Source organism: Euprymna scolopes, chromosome 1, assembly GCF_053919585.1.
Source record: "Euprymna scolopes isolate OS-2025 chromosome 1, ASM5391958v1, whole genome shotgun sequence".
Classification (NCBI taxonomy): Eukaryota; Metazoa; Mollusca; class Cephalopoda; order Sepiida; family Sepiolidae; genus Euprymna; species Euprymna scolopes.
Genome location: NC_136482.1, coordinates 174,642,938 through 174,667,392, shown reverse-complemented (window position 1 = coordinate 174,667,392; position 24,455 = coordinate 174,642,938). Strand labels below are relative to the sequence as shown.

General features: G+C 35.6%; 1 protein-coding gene across 1 annotated transcript; it reads left to right on the top strand.

The window, feature by feature from the left end:
- The first annotated feature begins 1,213 nt into the window (after positions 1-1,213).
- LOC145277607 (uncharacterized) lies at positions 1,214-23,943 on the top strand. Its single transcript, XM_080129135.1, has 3 exons — positions 1,214-1,342; positions 21,746-22,162; positions 23,275-23,943. Exons 1-3 carry the CDS (start codon positions 1,319-1,321, stop codon positions 23,578-23,580), a joined length of 747 nt encoding a protein of 248 aa, XP_079985261.1. The 5' UTR covers positions 1,214-1,318; the 3' UTR covers positions 23,581-23,943.
- The last annotated feature ends 512 nt before the right edge of the window (positions 23,944-24,455 follow it).

The following is a 24,455-nucleotide window of genomic DNA, read 5'->3' as shown; positions in this document are numbered from 1 at the left end:
CTTAGCTTTCCTTTTATCAGAATAATATAACAAAAAAATATAACAAATCGAACCAATTTTATGCATAGACAAGGTTTTGTTTTGGATAGCATGTATGTTTACTAGTATCCATGAATACGCCAAGAAAAAGTTCAATAACTTTAAATGATAATCCCATTTGCTTTACCGATTGACGAAGAAAAGTTCGATAGTGCCAAGTTCATTTCTAGATTGATTTGTTGAAATTTTAAGCATTTTTACTTATATATCACCTTGAGGAGAAAATGTATACATCCAAATTCAAGTTCAAGCACGCGCGTGAATAATACGCACTCCTTTGCAATTAAAAAAAATGGTTGAAGTTTGGTATGACTCCTTCCCGGGTCACAGACCGGAAAATAACGATAGAATGTCCTAGAAAAATGACATCATCGTTGTTTCAGATTTTGGAGGATTTCTTTCTTTTTTTTTCTTTTAAGTCTTCTTTCTTTTCTTTTTTCGTAATTTTCTTCAAGGTATTTCATTCATTCTTATCCAGGAAGAAAAAGGTGTTTTTAATCCTTAGCGGTCGACATACACACGAAAAAGAAAGAAAGAAAAATAAAAAACGCAATCAAATATATTCAATTGTTTTTAGTAGGTTTAGTAAATCCGTAGTGATTCTTCTCTCCCTGTAATACTCACTCTCTAGTGTTTCCATTTTGTGCATGTGTGTGTGTGTGTGCATGTGTGTGTAAAAAAAAAAAAAAAAAAAAAAAAATCACATTCCCGGGACGCTATTACTATTTTTTACTACTACGATGGGACGCTGTTGCAAAAATTATGCCCTGCGACGATTTCATACTTTCCTTTTTTTTTTCTTTTGTAGCTTTCCTTCAAAACGATACATACCCCCCCCCCCTCCTCCAAAAAAAAAGAGTCCCAATTCCGCTCCCTTTAGTTTCCTTCCTTGCTTGCTTGAGTATACCACAAAACAAATGGTCATTTTTTTTTTTTTCGATTTTTAGGTAGGAGGACTCATCATAATTTCCGTTTGAAAATCATGGTAGCAGTTGTTATAGAAGTACAAGTAGTTAATTACTTATCAAGTGTTTTGTTACAGGAAGAGGATGGAGAAAGAGAGAGGTGGGGGAGGGAGAAAAATGGAGGTTGGGTGATATCATGGGAGGAGCTACGGAGATGTACTCGGCCGTATGTATATTTGCGTATATGAGTGGACGTGGGGGTCTTAGTGGGATTCTGCTTAATTATAAATAGCCAGTTCGCTCCCAAATACCGGCTAGTTGAGTCTCCAGCTTTCAGAGAATATACAATACAATTTTTTTCTCTCCGGGACAAAATGTGTCACCAGAAAATAATGCTTGTAAGTTTTTTTTGTTTTGTTTTTTTTTCAACTTTTAATTTCTTATTACATCTTGATACCCTGAAACTTTTTTTCATTCATTCATAAATCTGGATCTGACGCGAGAAACCTTTTCCTATAAAAATGGGAGCTTTAAAAAAAATTCTTTCATATTTATTTGTTATTTTTTTATTTATTTATTTTTTTTTAACACATGAATCTAATAATCAATACTTATTTCTGGATTCGAACAAACTATTTTCAGTCAACATAACTGATATTAAATTTGAACGGAAAAGAACGATTGTTAAAAAATGAATTAAAAAAAATTTGGTAAAAGTCGACTGTCATTTATCAAATACGATTTACTTGTATCTTTTATTCTGCTGACGGCAAAACTACACTTTAGCAGCGCATTTAAATTGTGCGATTTTAAAGTCGTTTCTACTTGTACGTTTCTTATCATAAAAACTTAAATATTTGATTATGCCTCCCTCTATAGAAAATACCATCTTATTAAAAATACGTTTTTAATAGTGGACCGATTACATGACGTCATTTATGCCCAGTCTGATAGATTCTAAGAAGGATTGCCCGCTTTGTTGTGATAAATATTAAGCTACAACCTTCAGATCAAACTGATGTTCTTTAAGTATATTACTACTTATGTAAGCATTTAGAAAAAAAAAACAAAAAAAAACAAAAAACAACCAATTGATTTATCAAAAACAGGCCTGACAGACTATGGATACCCACTGAAGAGTGCCTGCGCATGAAATTTTTGTGGCAAGAGTTACGCAATCTCCAGCCACTCTTTCCAACGGCACTGTTTTAGTTAAGCGGAAAGCACATGCAGCGCTTAGTATTCCGAAATGGTCACCCATCTGGTACTGGCCAGGCTCAACGTTGTTTAACTTCGGTAATCTGCTGAGAACCGGTGTATCAACGTGATTGTGCCTTAGAAAAGATAATGGCATTTGAAAAGACCTTTAAGGGTAACCCTAAAATGTACTAATTTGCATTGGTTAGCATAATAAATCTAACCAATTCTGGATGGACATCTTTGAAATTCTGTATTCTTGAAAATATCTCAAACGTTATATACGTCATTCTATTTTAGTAATTGTGAAAAAAATATTTCAACCTGGAATTTTTTTTTTTTTTCGTTCTGACTTATAATTTCAGTGCTTATTTTAAAGATATTTTACATTCTATTTGTAAATCTACCAAAAGTTTTGATTTGCCAAGCGATTTTTTTTAAAAACGTTTTAAAGATCAACACGCTGAACTTTTAATCTCTAATGTAAATACTCTCAACCCACCGGACTAGCAGTAAAATCGCAAAATATTCCATCTTTTCGTTTACTTTCTGATATATATAGTTCAAAATCTTTCGAAATCTTTTATTAGTATAAAATATTCCTCTTCACCATGACAATGAACATCTATATACCAACATACAAATATTCATTTATATAAGGTTTGCTTTACCTTCTTTCTATATTTGACTCTAGTTCAGTCGTGGTTTTGAAAAGCCAGCCTACTAGGGGGAGAAGCTCTACAAAATACCTGAGCAGTTCCGTAGACCCCCTCCCCCTCCTCCAGTAGGGGCGCCTCCCTGGAGATAAATCCTGGGAAGATGAACCTCTGAAGAAAACCATACCTCAGCCCGTCGGCAAAAAACAAAAACAAAGACTGTCGGACTTGGTTCAATATTAGTTCTCAAACTTGGAACGGAAGGGGTGGATAGATTTAAGGATGACATACTGAATATGTATGCTCTATGCAACGGAACCAATTGATTTAAGGCAATTAAAGTCAATGATTTAAAAAAAAAAATTTGACAGTTTTTATTTTCCTCCCTATACGATAGAGGTCTGCTACATTTAAAGCCATTTGAATGTTCCCCAACTATAATCAACACTAATCATTTGAGTTTTTCCTCTTTTAAAAATTTAAATCCTCCATTATTTATCATCAAAATAGTTATAAAGACCTTTTTATATAATATTTTCTAGGCGTTTAATGTTTTTAATCGCTCGACCGAAGAAACCGTGAAAAAATAGAAATGAGTTCAAAACTTAAAATACTAGAGAGAGAGAAAGCCCGTTGGCAACTCGCCGCTTTTTGTTCAGCTGTGTTCTCGTCACCGAATCGAATTTCGTGGACTTTTTCAGCTATTTATATTCCTTTTATCTCATTGGCTGTTTCGACCTAACGTCATCAACGCGTCATCGCAAGAAACCGGTGTTAACAACTAAAAAAAATACTCTGCATTACTAAGAGTGTAACACGATTGCGTTTACGATACTTTATTGAACTTGAACAAACGGAGCTTAGTTGAATTAGTTTAGTCGATCATGTAAAATCAATAGGACGGTGATTTCTTTTTAAAGACATAAAAAGCCGGAGAAAATATAACTAATAATTGACGTGTTTTTATTGTTTATTTTACAGATTTATATGACACTACCGACAACGTGCATATACAAAAATCAACACACGTACCCATAAAACAAAACCTACAATAACAAACATGCCTTTTGGCCAAGATCAAAGTGTAGTATCTGTTCCGGCAGATGCTGCAGGCTATGACTAGCAGGGACCAGATGTGGGGGCAGCCCCACATGCCTGACCTTTAACCAGCTCCCATTTCCCACCTCTCGGGAGCTGGTCCCCTTTTTCCTCTTCCCCCTCCCTTCACTCTTCACATTAAAAATCGGCCTTGTGCCTAATTTGCTCGGTGGGGGAGCTGCACTTCTATTTCTTGTTCTCTTTCAGTGGAGGAGAAATCCTTCACGACTGAGACAATTTTTATTTTTGTACCTTTTCTCCACGTTAAAAAACGACCCTGGTGTCTAACTCTGTCCCGTGGGGAGGCATAGTAAATAGGAACAAACATACCCGCACACTTCGTTAATAACAACAAACAAAAACGTATACCTTATTAGTACCATTGTGATAATTTCCACACTAATAGTGTGTGAGCAAGTAATAACAATTTAATAACTTGTATTCAATTAATTGTACACAATGAATCTTGTACAAAAGAGGTGGATCTGCAGTAAAATTGATAAACCAAACCAACCAATAAGACTTGTGGAGATTAACACCCTTAACTACCCTATCTCCCATAAAGACTTTTTTTTTATTTTTTTATTTATTTATTTTTAAGGCGGTTATGAGTGAAAACCCTGAGAAACTTGGCGAAAAATCGAACTATTTTAGAATTTAGTCTGGGAGCCAATTTCGCATACAAATTAAATGTAAAATTTAAGTCGGTTAACCTACTTTTTAAAATTCATTTTTTTGTATGAAAACTAAATTTTGTTCATTTTATGGATGATGATTACCTTTTAAAACAATTACGCGTGGTTTTTACGACTACGCTACTCCAACTTAGGGTTATTGAACTTTCTTTAGAAAGTTAGAATAATCTAGCGATGAGACATTTTACATTAGTTCGGATACGAAATCTAAAATATTTTTTTTCTTCCTCCCAAATTTTAAGGGTGTTTACCCGTAAGTGATTAAAACAATATTTGGTAAGGGGTGATTTAACTGAGGGTGTTAAGCGAAATATGTGTGTGTGTATTATATATATATATATATATATATATATATATATATATATATATATATATGGTGCTAATGCAGAGTGATCCGCGCTATTTTTTAAATCGTATTTCAACGTTTAATTAGTTTTTTTTTTAAAAACTTTTATTCAATTGTAAGGTTAAAGTACAGAATAGGTACAAAACGCCCTCCCCTCCCCATGTTAAGAATGGCTTTTTAAATAATAACGTTATTTCAGCACGGATCACACTCTGCATGAGTACCATATATATATATATACATATATATATAATCTTTTTTTTTTTTTTTTTTTTTTTTTAAATAATTTCAGGAAGTCAGTTGATCAGAATGTAATCAGAGACTATATGTAAAAGGCAAAAAAAGTAAACATATTATATAACATAATTAGAAGTTTATTTTAATAAATATACTTGCTTTTGTTTATCCAATCCATACATTGCCATTTTGCATGTGTGCTACGTGCATCTAAGTATACAACGATCTTGACAATCTTTGTTAGTACATTCCAGTTTGAGTTTAGCTGTGTGCGTGTGTTCGTCTTCGCAATTATAAAAAGCAGTTTCATCATACGAGCAAGCGCTTCTTCGCTAGTATTTTACTAAATTGTTACCCCAATAAATACAGATAGTTAAGAACTCTATATTTTGTCTAATTTTCAGTTCATTTGTACTCGTTATTGACCTCGTCTGTCTTCGAATGGTACAATGGAAGCGCACAAAAATGTATGTTTTTATTGTGATTTAATAGCTCGAAATGAAACTGAAAAACCATTTTAATTTTTTAAGTAGATAATGGCTGGCGTGTTTACTATCGTGACACTTCGAAATTGAAAACTTTTTTTTTATAAACTACCCCAATCTCTCTCTCTCTCTCTCTCTCTCTCATATATATATATATATATATATATATATATATATATATATAATAAAGCGAGAATGTGAGGACGGTTCTCAACTTGTACTCAACGAATTTTTTATCTACAGACTTGAAATTTTATATATAGGGTATTCAGAAAACTTTATTGATTTCTTTTTTTTTTTTCATCCGTAATAAAAACAAATGGTTGCTAAGGGGGTCAAAAGTGAAAAATTGGTACTTGCGAGTCATCGGATTTTTATGTTTGTCAACTGTTTCACGACTGCTCATGCGCAGTCGTTAAACCTGACAATTTCCTTAGGTCAATAAGTATTTTTGAAAACGCTTTTAAAAATTGTGAAAGGCTGGTCTGGTGGTTATCGTACTTGACTCTGTATCTTTAGGTTTTGTTTCGATCTCAGCTCGAGTACAGTAGAACACAGGATGCGGTGGCCCTAGGATACGGTTTTTCAGGTTACGATGTGGAATACGATGTTTTTCTGACCCCTGGTTACGGTATTTGCCCCGCATTATGGTAAAAGTTTTGTTATTTGATTATATACACGTGTATAATATACTGTACTGTCTCTTACTGATTTTTAATGCCGTATTCTGGGGTTCTACTGTATTTATTTTTGCTCACAAGAAGTGAACTGTTTAGAAAAAGAAAACAATACCCACATGTTCCAGTTTCTTTTTTTTTTAATTTCCTTTTTAAAAGGAATTTAACGTTATGTTTAATACCTACAGTATTCCTGTTGCTAATAAATAAGAAATCTGCATTTATATAAACTATATTTATGCCTATTTTACGACCGGACAACGACGCGCGACCTGCTAGGAGAAAATATTTTCTCTCGAATTATAGGCAAAGATCAAATATAGTCCATTTGTGTTCTTAAATCAGAAAAATATCAATTTTCTTACGCGCACCTGTTTTATTAAAGTGTGCCGTGGTCCTGTTCGAGATGTGGCCGGTTGCAGAAATTTGGAGAGCTGATTTTGTTGATCAAGTCGCTGCTTTTCTAGACTTGGTTAATTTAACAGACTTGTTACTTCGTGTGTTTAAAACGAGTTTCATCGGTTGAAAATATTTTGAGTTCACAAGTTACTGTGAAAACTGACTTTGGAAAAAAAGAGCGAGTATCAACGAAACGAATGATGTTAGAGCAGCCCTGCCATATAAAATCAACAGTAGGGTCTTTGATATAACAGAGGGCGCGTTCGAAATGAATGTTTCTGTTTATAGCACAATTGAAGCATATTTGACTTTTGCATTTTAAACTTGAATTTAAGCCATTATATAAAAATAATTTTTATAAAATTAGCAGGTTCTCTACAGTGCAATGTAAACTAGAATGTATTTTGAACTAAATCACTGCAGTGAGGTTTGTGAAGTTTCCTCCCGGTGCATTGCGATGGATCCCCGACTTAGAACAGGATCAATCGATTTGATTAAAAAATGGCTAATTTCAGACTTCGTTGACGATAAAATATAGGAGGGTGAAACCTTCGTTGATCCTAATTTAATCGCGGGCAACGTCGGATTTTGCTGCTAGTTCACTAATAAGTTCGATAATATAATCCGAGAAACTTTTTATTACAAATGTTTTTCTTTTCGATGGTATAGCTTTTTTTTAACACGTGATCTTTATCATTTTCTTGAAATGCCTCGCTCAACAATATATTCCTTACGTATGGGCAATGCTTTAAAAAGAACCTTTATATATGTTCAAGTAGTATGCGCTGTGCTCTACAAGATTAATGGAACAAGTAACACAGAATGCACTGTTCCTTTACTCAGTCCAGTCAGATGAACAATTAGTATTATGCATTATCTTAAGCAATAGTTAAATAAACACAGAAAATCAACAAGTTAAACATTTATGTTGCCTTATATTTCATGGTATCTCATTTTATAATCTGTTTATAAAACAATGGGTACTCATGCAAAGAGTTATCCGTGCTGAAATGTTATTATTTAAAAAGCCATTAACATGGGGAGGGTGTTTTGTACCTATTCTGTACTTTAATCTTACAATTGAACAAAAAACAAAACTTTAATTAAACGTGGAAATACGATTTTAAAAAAATAGTGCGGATTACTCTCTGCATTAGCACCAAGCAATGTATCCAGAACCTCGTTGGCACGCGCACGCACATTAGTAAATACTTGCATGTGACAAGGAGTAAGAAGCAATCTTAAAAGTTAGTGTCCCAATGATGCTGGCTTAAACAGAGCTGAGAAGGTTACCAAGGTCCTACATGCGACATGAGAAGAAATTGGAATCTTAGGAAGATCGCCACTATTCCAGTAATCGTATGAGTAACTGGAATTTTGAAATATAATTTAAAGAATTACTTGGCAAATATCCCCGGTGGACTAAGTGCAAGAGATTCAAACAATTGCAATTAAAGGGACGTTTCGAATCTTACAAAGATCTTGGAATGTATGAAATAGCGGGTGAATGTCTGGAATTCGGTAGGATGCACCATCTCCAGCTTGAAGAAAATTATAAGAAAATTCAAAAAGTAAATCGTTGAACTTTGATGGAAAGAATGTTTGGATTTTTTTTTTAAACACTAACAAAGAATAAATGAAAGTCAAACTCGTTAGAATATTACTATTGTCTTTTCTAATTTAGACCATCCGTGACCCGATGGACAAGACTTATGTATAAAGTATCCCAAAATACTATTGATCGTTTGTAATTCATCTTGATTTAAACATTTCTTTCTTCATCATTCGTTGTCAGTTGCTCTCCGAACCTATGACTCTCATTCCCCGCTCTCATACCCTCCCCCTCTCTTGATTATTAATATTATTCGCTTCCTCCCATTACTACTCATCATTCTACGTTTATTTTTTTTGTGACGTCATCTATTAACAAGAGAACAAGCAAAACTCCGTTTTCGTAAAAAGAGCGATCTTTGTTTTTATCTTCAACATATGATCCTTTGTATGTATTATCATACATCATAATCACTTTCATTTTCTGCCTGTTTTCACCTGTCTTAATGCTTTATTCTCAACCATGAATACAATTCGTTACATTAGTAACGCCAATGTTTTCATGTTTTTATACTGACCTTATTTCGTATACTTTTTCACTAGTGTCAAATCCTGTAAAACTAGCACAAAGCGATTTTTTTTTTATTAAAATCTCAAACCCTTCGATGTTTTTAAAGCCATCATGACACTCTTTCGCAAATAGTCTAACGATCGCTTTGAGTGTTGAACTACCAATTCCCACAAAAAGTTAGTCCTGCAACTACACTAGACTTTTATATACAGAATAATCTATTTCGATGATTTTTAATGTAGATATCGTAACAATTTCGTTTTTATATATGCAGGGTGTCCGTAAAGTTACTATACAGTCTTATTGTTTTATTGTATTATATTTTATTACAATATCTTACTGTACTGTTAATATATTACAGGGTGTCTGTATAGTAACTTGTAAGACTGTATAGTAGCTTTACGGACACCCTGTATGTATGTATGTATGTATATATATATATATATATATATATATATATATATATATATATATATATATGCCTCATTTCTCAGTATGTGGAACAAAATACACGACTTGTCCAAGTAACATCCTTAGCAACGTAGGCAATACGTTGTTTATCAAGACAACAATGTGACAGCAAGCGATCAATAAAACTGAATACCACGACTAACCACTTGATACTCACAACACGTGGAGTCTACATATATAACTGTGCGATAATCGGTTGAGGTCAAGAGTTCAAGTGTTATTAGAAAAGAATGTAAATTCTCAATTTCTTGACTGTTTTAAAATGGAATAAGCAGTTTGAAATTGTAATTAGTTCTAATCTTTAATTTGCACGCCACCCTGCGTTGCCCGATCGAACATACGCTTACGAATATTTTAATTCGTGCAGATTACGTATTTATTATAGCGACCATTCTCTATCGATTATTATATTGAACCTAATTTATAGTAGTGAAATCAAGTAAAAATGATTAGGGTCCCATCAGCTAGAATCTAAACCAAAACATACAACTCTCTACCATCATTCCTTCGCCTCTGAGCCACCCCCACACACATACATATATATTATTCATCTCTTTTCCGTTTTGTTAGAAGATGGAATCGCCCGTTCGTCGAAGTCAAGATGCGAAAAAGCAAGCAAGGTCCACAGATTTATAATTATTAGGGCTATGGCAACAGCATATTCTTTCCATTGTTTTTACTCTCTAGTATATATCCGACACAGACTCGATCAACCGAGGATCACATCACTCTACATAAATCCATTTAAGATATCAATGGATAAATACATGAGAATCAAAACAAGGAAAAGAATATGCTGTTGTCATAGCCCTAATAATTAAGATTAATGCTACAAAATTTAAAAAGGAACAAAAACAAAAAAACCCGGATATTCTTAGGATGCGTCATTTCAATCTGTACGGTTAACGATGAAAGTTTGGTCTTAAATGGCCGGAAGCAAAAATACTTCTTTTACTCCTATGCACACTAAACAAGGCACAGTGCCATTTTTACGTAAGGTTCTACTACTTAGAACAATATCTACAGAAACATTTTTTTTTTTTTTTTACAGTGATCACCACTTATCAAGGCCCGGAAGCCACTCAGGGATAAGGGTTATTGCAAGTACATTAAGTTAGTGAAGAGATTTGCTGAAGTGTTTACTTAAGGGGGCGGTTCATTAGGAATTTGTTAACATTGGACTTGAAGACATCCATTGTAGAAATTTGAACAGTGGGATGTCTGTTCACATTACACTTGAACTTCTGCATATCAGTACAATCAGGAGATAATTCCAAAGCCTAGTAGTTCGAGGGAAGAAACTATTAGAGTAGAAGGCTTTCCGGCATTTAGGGATCTTTACATTACATTAGATTTTGCTGCTTTTTGTGTGGTTAGCATTTACGTCAAGAGGACACAAGTCGCCACGAGTTCGTCAAAGCACATGCCATTAAAATAATTGTAGAATAAAAGTAATTAACTAGAAATTGTGTGACAAGAATTATATTTCAAACTTAAGCATAACAATCGAACCGATGGCAGAATCTCTTCTAGAGATGTTTGACCGCATTTAAAAACTGAATATTTTAAAATCTGATTTGCGACTTATGATTTCATTGTCAGATATTGTATTGATTATATTCAAAATGGCAGTTAAAGATATTCGTATTTGATTTCTGACGTTTAAGTGTCGGTAGTGAAACCAGACGGAAGTCCCGAAACCACATAATTTCCGGGGAAAGTTTTCAATTTTTTAGCTGGCGAGATTTCAAGAAGGGAGGACGCGCTGTCTGCTAACCCCAAATGAGAGCGAATATGTGGTGAATATCCGTTTGTCTCTTATCACTCGCGTGTATACAAGTTAAAACTGAGGTTTTCTGTGACTGAATTTTTAACTAAAGCTTTTTTTTATATATAAACTAGTGGTGAAAGTTTGGCGAAAAGCGTCTATCTTCACAACAACGATACGAGTATATAATTGTTTAAACGCCCGTCGGTAAGCTAAACTGCAAAGCTATCTCATCACAAAAACTGGAACTGATCATTCTCTCCAATTATTTTTGTAGATTCAAAATGGATTCTTTTATGCATTTCAAGGTATGTCCAAAGTTGGATCAATTTCTAAAGTATTGGATTCATAATTGGAGGTCAACCTTTTTAGTTTTTAAGTAATCCAACCCACGAAAAAAAGTCCGCGTGAAGAGGGTTTTCAAACGTAGCCTTTTCGATTCACTGATGTTGTGTTGATGTTATTCAAATATGGTGGGCATTTTGTAAACCGAGAGGCACCAATGACTTTTCTTTCAATAACAATATCATTGAAATATGATGCGTGCGTTCGGCGAATTAGAATTTCTCTCTCAAATGGAATCCCAAACTAGCAGCAATTTACTGTTATTTAACCTTTGTCTTCACGATGCACGATATTGGATTACAAAGTCGAACCCTTAGCAACACCCGAATTTTAATTTGCTAAAACATAAAAAATAAACTATAATACTAGACAGTGTAGTAGCCTCAGTTGAAGCTCAGTCTACGAATTTTAATAACTAAAAAAAAAAAAAAAAAAAAAAAAAGCGGGTACTCCCGCTTACAAGTACAGGAAGTATGAGTACTTATTTCTCCTATAATACTCTTTGGATATAAACTGTCAGACATACTTGGAGATGATCGATACTAAGACTGAAGGTAACTTTAGATGAATAGATATTCCACTGATGCGATAACAAAATAAAGCCACTCAAACCATTCTGATTTGCACAGGTTTGCACTAAACTAAAAACAAAGCGATATATACTCAAACCTCATACACCTACATACATGTCCGAAGGTGCGGGTGTTAGACATTGACATTTTACTACCAGTTCGTATTTCTGCTTGTGTGAAAAAAAAAACAACACCCAAAAACAAATCTATAAGAGTAGTTTATGACCCCTCAGAAAATAACAGTGGAGTTGGCCAAATAGTTGTGAAGGGTCAAGGAGGATAGAAAGACCGAGGAGAGAAAGCACTAACCATACCTCCACTGGATAAAGTGCAGAGTACAGGGACCTTGGAGATGCTTGTTGTCACCCAAATTCTAGTGAAGACCAACGGTCGCTGCCAGCGAAAATTCAATTGCAAGCGGTTGTTGCAATAACGTAAATTCATTTGCAAATATTATAAAAAAAGGTGGAGACTACTAGAAATCTAAGGAGACTTGTCATCCAGACTCTAGGGGACATCATTGGGTGTTGTCTGTGAGTAACCTCTGCTAATGCCCTGGATGAGAACTTCTGAGTACAAATATTAATAATTCGCAAAATACAACGCATTGATGTAATAGACCACATCGTCGGTAGTGTACAGTATTTGAGTTCATTAGCGGTTTCAGATCTTTCAACACAAATTTCCTTCATTCAGACGAACCTGCTGGTATTATCAAATACCAGCATATGAACAATTATCACGTTCCAAACACGTATATTAAAATCAAGGAAATGTTAAAACTAGTGGTATTAGTATTAATAGTAGTTTTAGTAGTATGAGAAGTAGTAGTCGTAACATGTTAAAAAAAAAATTGACGGTTACTTTGAATTTAGGGAGGTAACTGCTACCCGTGAACAAAAGAAAAATATTTGCGTATTTTATTTATGGCCATTTTAACTTATTCTTTGTATTTGTTATGCGTGTGATGTCAAAAAAAAAAAAAAAAAAAAAAAACGCAGATGGGTGTGCGACATTTATTTATCAGTGGGTGTGCCTTGGTCTCTTCTAATCCGAGTAAAAGAGAGAACAGGTTACACAACGGGATAGGGGATGTCAACTCGTGGGTGGTTGACCCGCTCGACAACTCGCCAATTTGTTGGAAAAAAAAACATTGCTTGCTTGTAAGTCGAAAGGTGGTGGGCTTGGTGTCGCAATTATCGACGCAACTTTGCAATAGAACAAGCGTTTGGGATCCTCCTAAATATTTTGCTTATTTTCACAATCTGGTTTGTTACAGGCTCTCTTGTTACATAACTTGTTTTAGAGGCTGCATACGTTAAAACCCAATAATTATTATAAAGATACAATGTATACGATTAGTTGAACAAAAGTGTATTTTGTTACATGTATAAGACTTCACACCTTTTGCTGGCTAAAGGCTGCATGTTGTTCGACTACTCTCAGCTGCTTCTGCGTAGCGTTATACTCGCCGAGGTTCGCCTACAAACCAGGAGCTGCCGTAGCAACTACAAGCTCGCTTCTGTTGGAGTGAAGTGTAAACCGGCTCTGTCCCAGTATGCGCTTTCTTTCAGGCATCACGTCCTCGCTGGTAGGAAGGAGTTGGTTTATTGCCCGAGACGCTCCTATCAGAAAATATCGATGGGTATATTTGGGGAGCCAGTGTACGTTCAAAGTACTGCTTCTCTTCATCCCTCGACTTTGTCACATCTTCGTGTGGTTGGAAAGTAGTCAATGAACATAGTACCAATTCCACAAGGAATGTTGGCAATTTTCATACCTTTCTATGAATACCTTACTCTAAAACTTTGGAAACCAATGTTCACAACAGAATCAGATGGGTCAAATGTAACAATACATAGTTATTTGTTTATCCTGACGATGATTTTCCCCTCGTTGTTATACTTTGTTTATTTTGATGTTCATATCTATTCTGATAAATTTCTACCATATTTGACAGTAATTTTATCAAATCGCATCGCCATATTAAACCTTATGTTGCAAATAAACTTAAATATGCTGACATTGAGGTTTTAGTTTGGTCGCTAAAAGATATTACTAACATTAAAAGTAACTGAAACTTGACATAAGAAATGAAAATAGGCATTATTATATACCACTACAAAAACAACAAACTATTACTACTAATAATAATAATCTACGTTTGATCAATATAAAAGAAATAAAAAGCTTTATTGACCGGAAACGCACATGTAGGTACACTTCCGCTCAGCTATCAATTATTGATTCAATAAAATATATTAGATCAAAATGAAAAAAATGAAATATCCAAGCACAGAAAATAAAATAAACTTGTTTCAATTTGTTTTGTTTTCCGTGAATTTCCTGCTGTTGCGTCGACTGTTTTGTTTGTTGGCTTTATTACGGATAAATATGACCTTCCAAACTGAACCGGAATTTAAAATCCAGAAAGGAAAATTTCGCTGATGTCATCGACTTGTTTGTTTATTTGAACGATCGACACTTGTTTCGTTGAAGTAGTTTTATGAGTACCCAACGTCAAAGGCGACAAAAGAAAACGTGTTATCTGTCTTTTGAGGACAAATCATATTATTTGAGCATCTAGGCTTGTGTGTCAATCCTTTTTTTTTTTTCTTGCACAACCTATTCAATTCTTATGCAGTTGTTACTGAAGAGCGGGAGGGGAGTCGTGTAACAATCCGTATACACCAAGCAAATACGTTTACACCTTTTCTAAGCGCATACTGGGACATATTATTTGAGCATCTAGGCTTGTGTGTCAATCCTTTTTTTTTTTTCTTGCACAACCTATTCAATTCTTATGCAGTTGTTACTGAAGAGCGGGAGGGGAGTCGTGTAACAATCCGTATACACCAAGCAAATACGTTTACACCTTTTCTATGGAGTCTTCTTAGCAATTTAGGATACCTGTGTGACGTCGTGTGATTATCAACGAGATTTGTCATCCCACAATTAGTTTTAATAATGGCGTTTTTTTTTTCTAATTCTCACGTTGAAAAGTAAAAAAAAAAAAAAAAAAAAAAAAAAATTAAACTAAAATTTACTTCGCACATTCTTTTTTCTTTGCTTTAGCACTTTATCTGAGCCAGAAGCCAGTACGAAAAAAGTAGTCCGAATTATATATATATATATATATAGTCATCCACATACAGTACTGTTTCGCTGTTTCACAGCTCATCAGTGCGGCTAGACAGGCAACTACCTCAAGCCAGGATTGAAACCCGACCGTTTGTACGGCAGTCAAGGCTCCTAACCATTACGCTATTGGCGGCTGCTTGAACGAGTAGTGAGTTTAACGATGTTTTGATATCGTCAAAATATATATATAACATCGAAACAAATTAATTTACTCGTATAACTTTAGTAATTCATGAAAATAAAACTGGAAACAATCAAAGTCGGCATTATTTTTTAAACAAACGTCTTTAATACACATTACTCTCTACTATTTACTAACCCTAACCCTCCCATCTCGGCATCGCTTAAAATCTCGCTTCCACATGTCCAAGCCTGACTCTCGTTTCCTTCCTCGGCCACAGGCGGCCCATTCTCATCCTTGATTTTTACACGTCCATTTTCTTCGACGCGAACTTCTGTTTTCCTTTTTCTTCTCGTGCACACTTTCTAATTTGCAAATGCGCATTTTTCGGCTGCTGCTGCTGCTAATATCTTAGCAAGCCACCCATCCTTCGCTACTGCTGCTATTTTTCCCACGCGCTGATATACACTGTTACATTCGTGATGGAGTGGACATTATTTTGCTATGATATCAAGTAGTTTGATTTCCATGCATGTGAATCCTGTTTATAGATGCAATAACTTTTGAGGTGGAGAAATAAAAATTTCAGATTGACAAATATCGAGCCAAATGTTTTCTATCACCGACTTGTTGTTTACATACCTTGTAACTATGTAGCAATTAATCTTGTAACATTTCACATGTTTATAAAAAGACAATATTAAACTGCGCGATTGAATTTGACGACATCAATGACTTCGTTGGAATGAAATCGCGAAAGATTAAATTTCAAATTCACATTTTTGCACCGGAATTTGCGAAAAACCTTAACATGTAGCAGATTCAACGAAAGACTCACTCTATAGTAATGCCTCCTATTTTTATTCTGCCTGACTAGATCCTAGAGGATTGCAAATTTCATTGTTATGACTAAACTTATGCATTCGTGACTTGAAATTTTCATCTCTATTGACTGTAGAACTCTAAGAAAGCAACTCCTGTAATGGACGTGCGTCAGAAGCAGAAATGCGTCATTAAATTTCTGACAAAAGTTCATTGAGAATAGTGACTGTGCAAAAATAAATTCTGGCCCACAAAAGATCGCTCGCATCTTCATAGTTCTTACTTTTGAGTATGACCAAGCATGCACAGCCATCGTTCATCGCTGACAAGTGTATTCAGAATGGTGATGGCTAGGACAACAGCATATTCTTTTTATTGTTTTTACTCTCGAGTATATATCCGACACAGACGCAATTAATCAACCGAGAACCACATCACTTTACATAAAAACATTAGATATCAATGGATAGATACTTGAGAATACAGAACAAGGAAAAGAATATGCTGTTGTCATAGCTCTAGTGATGGCTATTAACCCCCCCCAAAAAAAAAACTTAATTTTGAGCTAAAGGAAGTCTTATTTTTAAAAGGATCCTCGTATTAGTGACGCGTCACACCGGGGACTACCTTGATATGATTGGCTCTACGATCTACGAATGCTTCATAATTGCTATTATTCGAGAGAACGCCTTGATCCTGCTCTCAGCCTAACAAGTTAGCAGTACATTCAATAAAACTTAATGATGTCCTTATGATGAATTTGGTCGTTTAAAAATATTTTCATTAACTTCATATCGTCTAATGCGGAGTTGTGTATTTATTGCATGAATTTATTTCATTAAAAATATCGAATTGATCTAACTGCACAACTCCTGCTCTCTACCGATCCAAGTTATGACAACGGGACCATTGGCAGGATCCTCAAATTGCATCGCTGGATTGCCATGAATAACAGGGACGTGCCCAGAGTGATGAAAAGTTTCCGGTTACGATCTTTGATGTGGTTTCAAGGGCCACATCACGCCATCTCACATTTTGGAAGTGTATCTGGATGTGCCGAGAAGTGTGGTGATCCCTTGTTGCAATCAGGTGGTGGCTGGTAGACCCTGGGTGTGGCAGCAGGACTCTGCGCCGGTCCACACGTCCAAAGAGACGAAGGAGTCTTACGACTATGTACCCTTTTCTCACTGCCCCCCCCCCCGACTGAATCTGCTGGACTACTTCGTTTGGTCATATGTCGAGAACATCACCAACATGACCTCCCACAACACCAAAGCCAGCCTGATCGCCGCCATCCGCCGAGCTCCCGCCGGCGCTTGTGTAAAAGATATGCTTCTAATTCCGGACCCGTATAGAGGTAGTGATTAAGGCTGAAGGCGAATACAGTGAATAGATGTCGGCTTTACTACATAATTAAGTTACCTGAACTTTTTTTTTTTTTTTTTTTTTTTAGAGCGACAAATTTATCGTTCCACTCGGTATATCTGTATAGTGTCCTTACAAAAAAAAAACAGTATGTGACTTTCTTTTTAGTTTTGGTTACTTTTGCAGATAGCTCCCACTAAACGTAACAATAGTTATGAAATAGTACGAAGATGATGAGTAGGGGGAGGGGCGTAAAAACCTTTTAAAAAAAAAGGGAATCTGATAATGAGCCAGTGTGGGAAGTCCTTTCGACGGGCTCTGGGAATCATTATGTCGCCTTATCAAAGAGATTCCCTGTTTAAGACTCTTGCGTTTTTTTTTTTTTTTTTTTTTTTTTTAAACAAGTCAGAGTGACATGGGCGCCCCCATCCCTGGCCTCAAGGTCACAGGAAGGGAGCAGTATAACGTCACACAGACGAATCTGGGACACTTGTACTTATGAATATGCAATAAGCCATGGAAACCTTGCTTCGTGGAATGTTTTTGCGTCGTACACACTCACACACAGACTTGGACGTATTGTCGTGTGAATAAACATTCCTTATACAACATTTTGACGTTAAACAAAAAAGAAACTGGCCACTCCCGTGTCTTTACTTGCCTTACAAGGAGCGATACGACCACTCACATAGTTTGGTGTTTGATTTTTCACTACTTTACAGCAGCTTTTCTATCCCGTAGCAAATTTTTCTCCACTTATTTAGTAAAGTTTGTATTACTTGGCGCAGGTTTGGAATCCTGTCGGCGGATCTGCATATTTCTCTGATACTTTTTTTCTTTTTTTAAGTATTATAATTTGTTCTTACACACGAAGAAATCTAAGATAGAAATTGTTTTCAAGATTGTAGTAAACATTATTCGGCTATTACAAAAATGGGCTATTTTCGTAAAATAAAAATTACTAAACTGCAATCCATTCGAAATCCAGCGTCATTACGCGACTAGTTCCAACTCTTCAGATGTGTTGATGACGCTGAATTTAGAAAGAAATTGCATCCGAAAGATGTATGCATATATGTAGCCAATATTAGCATAAAGAAAATTGTGTGTGTGTACGCGCACGCGTGCAATTTAGTATCGTAAGAATGCTCAATTGAGTAAGAGTGTATAACAAAAAAAGTGATACCATATAATAGATGGTTCTTCCATCGATAACTTCAGTTTCATAGACACTCTGGAAACTGTCTGCAGGACTACAGATTCCAAATGTAACATTCTTAAGTTAATATGATAGTATGTATTGTGCCAATTGAAATATGAGATTGTTTGTGAATCATTTCCACAATCAAACCTCGCAGCTTGCACAAATCATGAAAGCCACGAACCCTAGATTAGTTTCGCTCTCGTTTGTGCTCATCCGAACATATTCGAAACCCAACTCATCCGAACATATTCGAAACCCAACTCATCCGAACATATTCGAAACCCAACTCATCCGAACATATTCGAAACCCAACTCATCCGAACATATTCGAAACCCAACTCATCCGAACATATTCGAAACCCAACTCATCCGAACATATTCGAAACCCAACTCACTTGGTTTTTAAAGCACCTCTCATCTCGCATGCGAGTGACTCGGATTTAAAATCCTGAGTTCGGATATGTTATAATGAACCCAAAAGAGAGCGAAATTGGTGTCTAGGACATCCGATCTGTGGCTTTCATAGTTTGTGTGAGCTGCTGCGTTGTTTTGATTGTGGAAATAATAATAATAATAATAATATAATAATAATAATAAAAAATATAAATGTATTAGTATTTATCAAAGAACAGAACGCCTAGTCCTACTTGTATTTCATAATGGCAAACTTAAAGAAAAGGGATGACCATGCAGATAAGAAGGCGAGACAACAACAAAGTCATAAAGAATGTATTATCAGAAACGGTTGTAGGCGGCGATTGTAACTGAATGATATGACGCAGCAACATTTCAGCTGGTTATAAGTGTGGGTTTTCTGTTGACTATTATTTGAACTAGGTTGATTGACTAGGGTGTTTCCCCGTTGAACAAGGCTGTTCGTTCAGCTGAGGTTTCTTGATTTTTCTGACCCAGAAAGTCTTTCTAAAATAAAATCAAGTTAGATACACTTGACTTGAACATTCCGAAACCAAGAAAATCAGCCCCGTTGTGCCGCTGTGTTATCTTGATTGAACTACTTCGGAACAAAATCGATATTTTTAGTTCCAAAATTGTAATCTGTCCTATTCGGCAAAGACATCCCTAATCAGTAATTCTATAGAAGATGGCTAGATCGATAGTTCGAGGGGGGGGGAGGGGTGACATTGTGAAGTACAGGTTTTATCATAAAATAGAGAAACTGAAAATTTTTATAGTACTCGACGACCCAAATGATCTATCCATTTACTTCATCCACACAGAACAGCAGCCTACGTTAATAATTTTAATATTAATAATTTTAACGTTAATAATTTTAATATTAATAATTTTAACGTTAATAATTTTAACGTTAATAATTTTAACAAAGCAAAGTAGTCAAATGCTTAGAATATAACTTATATCTATAAGTAACACTCAAGTAGATCTTCGTAAATGCATTACATAAGAGTTTAACACCATCAAAATCTGCAACAGATGAAACATTCAGGTCATGAATGCATGAGTTCAGTCATCATAACGCTGCAATTTGCAATCGTCTTTAATAGATTCAGACGGAATATAAATATAGGATATATTACTTTTGACACGACCCTCGTGATACTTAAAAAAAAAAAAATTATCGTTATATATATGAGAGGTAGGTAAGAGATGATCTGTTTAATGCTGTTCCGATCTCTGAAGATATCGGCAATTGCTGTAAAAATGGATAATACAAAAAAAAAAAAAAAAAAAGTGAAAGCAATGAAAAAAAAAAACCCAAGTGATAAAGACTATGGTAGGAATGCAAAACACATATGCCATTGTTATAGCTAGTTTTAATATTAGACTGGGCTAGTTTAATGGAGAGCTGTTGAAATATAAAGGTTATAACTTACTGTAATTAAATCTAGTTGTACGATGTTATTTAAATAGATCAAATGAATGTCTTTTGTAACTTTATTCTAATTGAACATCCCGTATTCTTTGTGTTTGATAAACAATACTTTGGAACACAATACCACGGGACTGCTCCCCTGCATATTTCAACGTTTCCAAGTTCAATTAAAAATAAAGTATCTGTCAACCATCTCGTAGCATTTCTCAAGCAGCTCACAATCTCGTTAATCCTAATCCATGAATGATTTTTTTTTTCACCTTGGTAAATAGTGTTTACGAAGGCGGCTAGCAATGTAGGATACCGGGATGATGAAAAATACGAGGGGCGTGCAATACGTAATGCCCCTGGCCCACTTCCCATAGCAGTAGAGCAACGAAACTTGGCACAGTTATTAGTCTTTCTCTACATAGGAACCACCCAGAGTTATGCATTTCTCCCATCATTTGATGCAGCTCTTGAGACCGTTTTTGTAGAATACCCCAGGTTGGTCCTCCAACCACGACGTGACTTCAGAAATCAAGGCTGCATCATCTGGGAAACGCTTTCCTTTCAAAAACAACTTCATGGCTGGGAAGAGGTGAAAATCAGAGGGTGCAAGATGAGGAGAGTAGTGAGGATGGGGGAGGATTTCATAACCACACGCCCGTGCTTCTGGGATTGCGTAATTCTTGTCTCGCAATTTCAAGCGCAGCTACCCTTGCAAGGGGTATCCATTGTCTTTCGAGACTGATAGAGACATCGGGATGAAGTGACATGAACATAGACAGCCGCACTCAAATGATTAATTTTCGTAAATTTACTAATTTCTCTAATGATCTGTAACATACGAGCCGCTCAATATGGAACTACTGTGAAATATAACAGATGGTATAATGTCCTTGATAATTTTAAGAGTAAACCTCTTTTTCAAAAGTAAATAAAAGTAGCCCGTAAAAATAGAACCCACATCAGTTTTTTTATATGGTCGTCTTCAAGTCAAACATAAACAAATTCTCGCCCACTTAAGTAATCCAATTTACCAAATTTTAACTATTAACGATTACTACGATACTTTCCCTTTGATTACCATTCACTCATTAACCATTATCCTCTCAAGGCCTCTTGGCCTTGATAAGTGGTGACTCCTTTGTAAGCAGAAAAAAAAAGCTTGAGATTAATGTTCCCCCTAATTTTCGTTTATTGATTGCCAACAGATTTTTATCTTGTGCTTTGTTTTGTTTTCTAGGTCTGGCTTCTCCTATTGTCGCTAACGATTCGCAGTCTCAATGGCGCCGCTTTAATTAGCGAAAAGATGTTTTATGCGGCCGTTAAATACGAACAAGGTCGAGGCGTGAAGTTCTTCGCGGTTTCCAAACCGACCAGCGTCAATGAGGTGGAGCCGAAAATCGAGGATTACTCAGATTCAGAATGCGCATCCACGTTGAACCCGAGTTATGACGAAGCGCGATTCCCGCAAAAAATGTATCACGTACAATGTATAACGAAGACAGAGCAAACATGTCGACAGGCAACTAAAGTTGTGCATATACTCCGACGGAAAGGAAACTGTAAAGACAAATCTGCCTGCGAATATGAATCGGATGTTATGAATATACAGACTGTTTGCCTTAAAGTTCAAAAACCTCAAAAGAACGTATCTCAGGTAAGCCGAATTCTTTTTTTATCTATATACTAGCAGGGGGATGGGGTGCGTAGAATACGCTTAAATATGCTTAAAATTTGTGCAGATTTCGTATATATTACGTCGTGATTTCACGAGTAAAAAAGTATTTGGGTGCCATCAGCTAGAATCGAAACGAAAGCAAAACTGTAGTATTCAAAGCTGGTGGCGTTACCACTGTACCACCGTGACGGTCATATGAACTGATTAAAAATAAACTAAGATGAATGTAGAAAATGTGCAACGATTTTTTTTTTTTTTTTTTCAATTTTGACCCCTTTTTAACCGGCTAAAATCCCATAAAAGAACTGCTCATAAAAATCCAATCATTTGGGGTCCGTAGCGCCGCTTTGCGTCTTTTAGTTTCAGAAGAGATAGTTTGAAAATATGGAGACGGATAGACGAACAGACAGACATGGTGATTTTTATGAATTAGATGTTCTTTTGAAAACAATTTCTTTAACTTTATCCGAATAATACGTGAACGAACTGAAAGTCAAAAAGTAATATAAAATAGATGTTTGAATAAAATCTAACAGAATGATTAAAAACATACAATGATACAAATCAAATGAAATTATTTGAATTATTCGGACGTTAATCTTGTTTCAGCCGATGTAACCGCTGACTTTTTCAGGTGTATCTCGTGGAACTCTAAAATGTCCAGGGAATTTTTGGACAAGGAGTAGCTTTCTCTCGTTCCTTCAGCCATGACCAGGTAGAAATAAAGTAGTTTGTAATTGTATTTTTATTGCATATCCTGAGGATTGAACCTCCAGCAGACAACCACTTAGAACTAATTAGTACTTAGCACGTATATTTGAAAACAATTTTTTCGCGGACAATTCTAATCGGAATTCTGGGAGCCGTAACCCTATTCTTGATGTAGGTATAGTTCATATAAATGTATATGTACATAATATATATTAAATATATTATTTTTCCCCTCCTAGAAAGATTTGGCGTCCCCGAAGAATAGTATTTACTTTGTATTTTTTTTGCAAACATCTGAGAACTATTACATAAGATATGCGTGTTGTATATTAATTATAGCGTTTGTTCAAATTATTTAATAAGTTTTTTTTTTCTTACAGGAATTAGAAGCTTTTGTGAATCATGACCTTTCTATTCAAGAAGATGATATGGAACCGGTACAGACTACAGAATTAAACTGGATTTCCAAATGCCGTTGGGATTGGGTGGCCCATTTGGATGAAAACCGTTTCCCACGCGTTTTCCAGAGGGCCGTGTGTCGCAATACGCACAAAGAATGCAAGACAATCTACAAGGATATTGTCATGTTCCGAAAAGTCAGCCAGCACTGCGTCGGACTTTTCTGCGGCTACGAGCGATACATCAGCCGCGAACCAGTTGCGTGTGTCTCAACCAAGTCGAAATGAAGGTTAACCGGAAGTAGCGGTGTCGTACGCAATGCGAGCGAAGGCGAAGAAAGCACGACGTCTTCAGTTTCGGCAGCACAGAGCGTCATCGCGAATGGCGAGACTAAACTAGTTGCTGCTGCCCCCGCCAACAGGATTTCCGGACACGTCAAAGATGTGATCGCGAGGAGTGCAGCGTTGAAACAGTTGCGCTCACGTATTCTTCTTAACGAACTAAAGAGATCTCAAATCCAAACGCAAAGGGTAGCAGCGTACGATATTTCTACTTCCAACGAGAGAATTTCTGCCAAGAGAAAGAAAAAACGACGGAATCTTGATAAACAATTCCGCCAACACCGAGGAAAAACTCACAGACGAAGAAAAGGAAGAAAACGACACAAAAGGACGAAACGAAAAAGAAAGAGACGACGAAAATATATCAAATGTGATTCGACGAGGAAAGATTTCCGGTGATTTTTTTTTTTTTTTTTTTTTTTTTTTAATCGATTGACACGATTTTTAAAAGCTTTTGTTTGCACCAAGAAACAAAATAAGTGCTCACACGAGAGAGAGTGCGTGCGTGAAAGAGTAAAATACGAGGAACGAATTCCCGTCATGATCTCACCTTGCAATCAGGAAAGAAACTAATAAAATACATGCACGATAGAGCTTATTAAGCTTTATCCAGCTTACAGAACCAGATGAAAACTAACATAACTCGGTTTAGTTATAACTACACTAGAGATTTCTAAGAAAAAAAAAGGTGATCTCCAATAATGGAGGTAACGAATTGGTATAGAGTATTACAAGAACCGAATGTTTATTTTAAAAAAAGGATATTTTTCTTTCCCATGGCACCGCTTATTAAATTTGCTCAGGAAAATGTAAAAAAAGAT